This window comes from Branchiostoma floridae, chromosome 12 (genome assembly GCF_000003815.2).
Source record: "Branchiostoma floridae strain S238N-H82 chromosome 12, Bfl_VNyyK, whole genome shotgun sequence".
Taxonomy (NCBI): Eukaryota; Metazoa; Chordata; class Leptocardii; order Amphioxiformes; family Branchiostomatidae; genus Branchiostoma; species Branchiostoma floridae.
Genome location: NC_049990.1, coordinates 11,546,393 through 11,552,569, shown reverse-complemented (window position 1 = coordinate 11,552,569; position 6,177 = coordinate 11,546,393). Strand labels below are relative to the sequence as shown.

The 6,177-nt window shown below is 42.6% G+C and overlaps 2 protein-coding genes across 2 annotated transcripts in view; both read right to left on the bottom strand.

The window, feature by feature from the left end:
- Positions 1-4,296, bottom strand: LOC118426897. The gene is made up of 5 exons (XM_035836490.1): positions 4,072-4,296; positions 2,104-2,511; positions 1,226-1,621; positions 533-901; positions 1-122 (listed from the first exon to the last, which is right to left on the bottom strand). The coding sequence occupies exons 1-5, from the start codon at positions 4,217-4,219 to the stop codon at positions 1-3; spliced, it is 1,443 nt and encodes a 480-aa protein (XP_035692383.1). The 5' UTR covers positions 4,220-4,296.
- A 1,307-nt stretch (positions 4,297-5,603) lies between these two features.
- The window catches only part of LOC118426979 (atrial natriuretic peptide receptor 1-like), a 17,920-nt gene continuing 17,346 nt past the window's right edge, over positions 5,604-6,177 (bottom strand). The window contains exon 20 of the mRNA XM_035836613.1: positions 5,604-5,650. Coding sequence (XP_035692506.1) covers positions 5,604-5,650 — 47 coding nt within the window. The remainder of the gene's footprint in view (positions 5,651-6,177) is intronic.

Sequence of the window (6,177 nt, the reverse complement as noted above, 5' to 3'; positions counted from 1 at the left end):
TCATACGAGTTTCAGGATCCTTCGCAATGTCAGTCCGATGTTGACGGTGGTTTGCCCCATGTCTGGACGTATCCTTCTGTCGTAGTCCCGGAGAAGGGTTTCCAAGAGCTCAGATGATGACACTGGAAAGACATACAGACGTTATGTGTTGTTATAACTTCAGGCTGTACTTATCACATGCATAGATAGGCATACGGTTAGTTCTGTTCGTAATCTTGTTGAAACTTCCTGAAATGGGAATACAATTTAGAATTGATGAAAAATATTTGCATAGCTTTATTGCCTACATTGCCTTTTAAGTCGACTATACAATTATAGATCTCATCAAAACCTCGTAACCCATGTATTTTGTATCTAAGCTAAGAAACCTAAAACTCTGGACAAAACCGGCCAGCTTTAAGATCAAATATCAAATGACTAACTACGTAACATGGAAACATGACACAGTCTCAATTACAGCATCACAACTTATTTTGATAACATTCTCAACACAGACTTTTGGCATGAAGCTTCGTGTAATAACCATGCTCACCGCGAGGCGGCGCCTTTGTAGGCTCAACAAGCCTGGCACAAGTACCCGATTCATCAAGCGGTAGATAGTCACAGTTGAGGGTTTCTGGCCAGGGCGCGATGAAGACATTGCACGCATCCCATACTGCCTCGCACAGGCCGCGGCAAGGAAGCTGTGGTATGTCATCGTTTCCGCAAGGTGGCGTATACATGTGACACACGAATTGCCTCAAGTGCGGGGAGCAGTTTCTGTCAACATGGCTCAAAAACAGATCGATCTCCCGGCTTGCTTCTTGCTGATTCTGGAGGATGTTCCTCCCTGCGAGTGGGAATCGCGTTTTGGTGTACTTTATATCCTGGCAGAATGGTATGGTGATGTCCTCGCATCTATCTGTACATAGACAGTGGAAACAATGTTCAAGACGTTATGATGTTCAAGACGTTATGACATTTCAAATCAAGTCTTGAAAAGAACTGTGGCTAGTCTTAAAGAATATGAATCATTCCCCCAAACGTCATATCGACTGCAAAAAAACATCATACAGAGTGTAACATGAAGCTGCAATAAGCATACTCGTGGTTTCAAATGCGCCTGCGCATCAAAATGCACTGTGGGTGATATGTCAAAGTTCAAGCTCATGGGATATGAACAAAATGCGTCTGGACATAAAATTAGGGGCCATATTTTGGAAATTAAAACAGGCTTATTCTTTACCTTTTGGAATGGAGTCTGTTGGGAGAGGAGGAGTAGAAATGTGTCCAAAACAGTCTTCCTCCTCTTTGGTCGGTAGTGAGTCACACTCTAGCGCCACCGGCCATCTGAACCCGAACTTGCTCATCAAGTCCTCACATCCAGACCTGGCGGCTAGGCACAGACTCCTGCATGGCCGCAGAGGAGGGGTGGTGTTTCTCTGCAAGTCGCAAGGTGGCGCGTACATGCTGCACACGAACTCCTTCAGATGTGGGGAACACTGGACTTTCACAAGCGGCCAGAACTGGTGAGCCTCGAGGCCTGCTTTCTCTTGATCGCGATGACCCAGGTGGTTAGGGTAGCCAGCGCTGCTGTAGCTCACGTCGCCGCACAATGGGATGGTGATAGGCTCGCATGTCCCTGTAAGGAAATGTAGTTTTATTATATTCACGAAAGATAGAGTTGAGTTACTCATGAAAACGTTAGACGAAGACTTTTAGTTTTACTTTCCTTTTTGGTCGACTTGCAGGATACCTTGCATGTACATGCTGGTTAAAGATGGCTACATAATTATCAACTATTTTGTTATACAATGGACAATGTACGAAGTAATGCACTGTTGTTTTATGCTATATGGTGACCGAATCTACATCGTACACATAAGACTATCTACACACTCATGTCGGAACAGGTAAATAATACAACTGACTGAAGTTGAGTGTTTCCGCGCGACCTCGAGAGAAGTGAGGGTAGGGGGGAAACATTGCTAACGTTAAGTGATGAGATGATAAACTTCCATGGTAGTCTTAAGAAGAACTGCGCTTTAAGAGTTTAAATGAGATTACAAATCTAAAGTCTGTGGTTTAACGCACTAGTCATGTTTTATGATTTCCTCAACTTACTAGTAAAATCTTGCGAGGATGTCCTGGTCTCGTCATATCCGTTGCATTTCCCTTCGGCTGGAAACTGGGAGCAGTTGAAGACCCCTGGCCAGATATACCCGATCTCCGCGAACCACGGTACACAGTCGTCTTTCGCAGCTTGGCACAGACTCCTGCAGGGATACACTGGAAGGCCGGTGTCGTCCTCCAAATTATCGCAAGGTGGCGCGTATAACAGGCACGCCAGTCTCTTGATATGTGGCGAACATTCGCTCCTGACGATGACGTCAACGAGGTTGTTAACGGCGTCCCTTTGAGCGTGGTCTTGTTTCCGGTGACCCAGACGGTTTGGGAACTTGGTTCTCCTGTAGCCTGCGTCTTTACACATGTCCATCTTTATAGACTGGCATCGCTGGCGAGGCTTATTGGCTGTAATGAAACATGTTGTTTGTTTATTTGTTTATTTGTTTTACTCCTTGTACAAAGTCTATATTCCCTGTGTGTGTGTTGGGTTTGGTGTTTGTCTGTATGTATTTGAGTGACGTCGATAGCATGAGTGTTAAGATGACCCTATCGTAGTCGCAGGAAGTACAGGTCAAAGTTGGTAGAACAAGTCGTTGATCAGACATAACATGACATGACAGTTGAGATCACTGGAGGCATTGCTTTTGGTCTACCTGTTTGCCTGTGCTTTTGCGCGGTGCAGAGTGATAAATCTTCCAGAATATTACCATGTTCACCAGATGCAGAGAGTGACAGGAAGTGATCAATGGACACTTGTCATGCCAATCGAAGACTTATTTGCATAATCTAGGAACTTTGAACCCGAAATGTTAAATTTCAGATGAAACATTCACTTCGTTGCACGTGGGATGTTTGACAATGTAACTGTCTTGACAAGACTAGAAAAAATGCTATGTTTAACTAGCTCTATAAGATTATCATTGATAAATTAGATGTTTGTGTAATATCTACTATCCTGATCTCGGTACGTTGCATGTACGGCAATGTTTCAAAACAATACTCTTTATTTAGTTATTTCTATTTTTCTAGATATCCCACAAAACATCCACAGACTGGCACTCCTGTTCAAGCATTCCCCTTTTTGCTGAATTCTACGAACCCTAAGAAGGAGTGGTGGAGGCAGAAAACACCTCTTTAGTCAAACCAAGTCTTTTCCTTCCCGGATCCCTTAATATGTGAAACGATTTTCCCGTCCTTAAGAATTCTATTCACACCAACTTTAACCATTCATTCTCCAATTTTTCTCGGAGATTCGTCGGCCAAAACCCTTTTGTACTGAGATTCTTTAGCCGCATTGTCCACAACAGAATCACGAGTCGGTTCACGTTTAGTAGCAGACAAAGAATCTGCCGTAACTATGGCAACCCGGCCTTCACATCAGCGGTTGGTCTATGTGCAGACGACCGCCTGCTATACACTGTCTAGCAAAACAAGTCTTAGAAATATATTTATCAGATACATGTATAGGCATGAATTTATATACTGGATTTGTCCAGATTTAGTTTATAGAATGAGTTGACGAATTCTTCATCCTAAGACAGTACTGTAGGATTGGACTCATGGTAAAGGCAGTAATTATGTCGAAATATATTGACAGTCCATATTAATCATGTTCGCAATTTGCCCGTACAGACATATATCTAGTGGGGGTTTTGAACGTACCCTGAATATATCTTTGACAATAGCAGATCTCTATATCTTCTGAGACATTTCCGTAACTCTAAAAGTGCCTCAAAGCTAGTTTGAATAGATACTTCTGAATAAATGAGTTGTACTCTTGCTAGTACAGCTTTGAATAAATAAATTCAAACTTGTATAATTAGAAATCTTCAAAAATCATTTTTTGTGTGCTAGATACATAGAACGCATATTAAGGGTAGAACATAATGGGAGGAAACAAAAATCAACTCTTTTATAAAATCTGATGGATGTCAAAAAGACTTATGCATACTTCACCGACCCTACCTGCAATACACGCGACTGACACCGTCAGTACGAAGAGCAGACCGCCCCACATCATGGCTTCCTCCTGGGACGATATGACAGAGAAGCGCAGCCAGCGGCGGAAGGACCGACCAGACCTAGACTTCCGCCGACCCACACAGCCGCGCATTAAAAGTCAAGTCCAGTCAACTTGTTTACAGCGAGGAGGGGTTCCGTCCTAAGGGTCATCTCTATAACACGCATGCGCATTGTAGGACGAAAACGTCATATGTTGGAAACATGGTTTGAGCTGTATCTTTGTTGGAAGCAAGGACCTGGCAACATTCTTCAGCGTTCGTAAGGAATATTATTAGAATCTGATTTGAGCTTTGTCTTTGTTGCAGGCAAAGGCCCGATCTCATTTGTCGTGCGATACAAAGTTGAGGGTGTTATAGGGGATATTTGGGGATCTGAATAGAGTTTAATTGTGTTAAAGGCAAAATTCAGATCACACTTTGTCGTGCGATAGGCTTACGTCGGTAAATTGACAGTAGGAAAGGTAACTAGATTTAGTAACCTTTCTTCAGCCAATCAGCGTGAGCTTCGGGCAATGGCGTCATTTACTTTTCATGACCCCCCGAGTTTTCATTGAGGGCGGCCGTAAGGGATATTTAGGAACCTGGTTTGAGCTTTATCTTTGGTCTGGCAATTGCCCGATTACAATGATAGAGTACGATAGAGTAGCAAAAAGGGAATGCAGGGCGTTTTTTGGAGGGAGGGGGTGAAAGCTTTGAATGTGTGAAAATGAGAGGCATAGATTCAATGTGATTCAATCAATAAATAAAGTGGATTTATTCACATTATGTATTCAGAAACTTCACCACTAAAGAAAAATTCCAAACAGTTCACAAGTACGTGGCTGATGATTGGTTGAAAAGTACGTGACTGATGATAGGACGACTTACAACATGTTTGAACTGCTGATTACAAGTGAGGTGGAATCAACGTATGGTGAGCGCTCCGAGCGAAAACATAAATACTTGTACATTGTTTCCGGAAAAATATCAAATCTACATACAGTATTATCAAAAGGTTGTCAAACTTAAATGTGTCATAAAAAACTCGTAAGATATTGTACTTGCATGTCAAGTTCGCCTAATTCCACATATCTACTTAACGCAGAAAACCATCGTAAAATTTTGTACACTTGATCCATAACTTACAACAATTTTACAATAGACTGACTTAAAGTACATCCCATGTAACTTTTACTTTAGGGTACAAGAGATAAAGTTTACATGAAAGTGGTTTTTGTTCTACTATACTAGACTACAATTACGTATACAAGATCAAGTGTGTCAAAAGGTTGACAATTCTTTTCTGAAAGTTCCGAATGCCATTAAATCAGTGTGCCATCTTTCACACCCTTTTCTGGCCATGCCAAAGCAAGACTATGAGTAACATGACATCATCTAAACCACTTAATTTATTGCGTGGTTCTATATGTACACAATGCGGTAGAGACTGTCCTTCAAAATTAGCTTGTTGTTCGGCCACCAAAAAGATGTGGCCGACTACATATGACCGAGCCTTTCATCTTCAAGACGAACGGGGGACGATGCTGACATACAGAAGATGATACCAGAAGTGGTCAAGGTATTGACCTCGTCTACACACAAGTTGCATAGGCAATCCTACAGCCTTATCTTAAGAAGACAGTTGAGTGATGTTCGTGTCAGCATCTTGTGAAGAAATGCGAGGTTGCAGAACTCGTCGTGATCTTACTTGAACTCGTGTTCCTCTAGTGGCGCAGCTAGAGTGACGTCAGGGAGGTCAAAGTGCATATCTGAGCGGCCATGAAGCCAATATGTCGTCACCGCGCCCTTGCCCTGCACAGAGAGAGAGAGAGTCTTGTCAGGACGCTTCAGTTATTCGGAGTAGTCAAATTAATCAATTTTTGACTTTATGTTGTACCTGGGCCACGGTAACATTAGACACGGGTGTTTCGGACCGGGTGATAACTTTCCTTTTACAACATGGGGTTCTAAGTTGCACCACACATGCTTCCATCGAATAAATCGCACGTACACTGCGCTCATCGAGTACGGAGTGGTAGAAAATTCAAATACCGGATTTGGACGTTAGAAT

What these genes read in the sequence shown, in the direction of transcription:
- LOC118426897 (XM_035836490.1), bottom strand. Translation starts at nt 4,219, where the DNA reads ATGCGCGGCTGTGTGGGTCGGCGGAAGTCTAGGTCTGGTCGGTCCTTC. An exon ending in GTCAGTCGCGTGTATTGCAG is followed by an intron (nt 2,512 to 4,071) that starts GTAGGGTCGGTG and finishes GTTTCATTACAG; the next exon opens with CCAATAAGCCTCGCCAGCGA. An exon ending in ATCCTCGCAAGATTTTACTA is followed by an intron (nt 1,622 to 2,103) that starts GTAAGTTGAGGA and finishes ATTTCCTTACAG; the next exon opens with GGACATGCGAGCCTATCACC.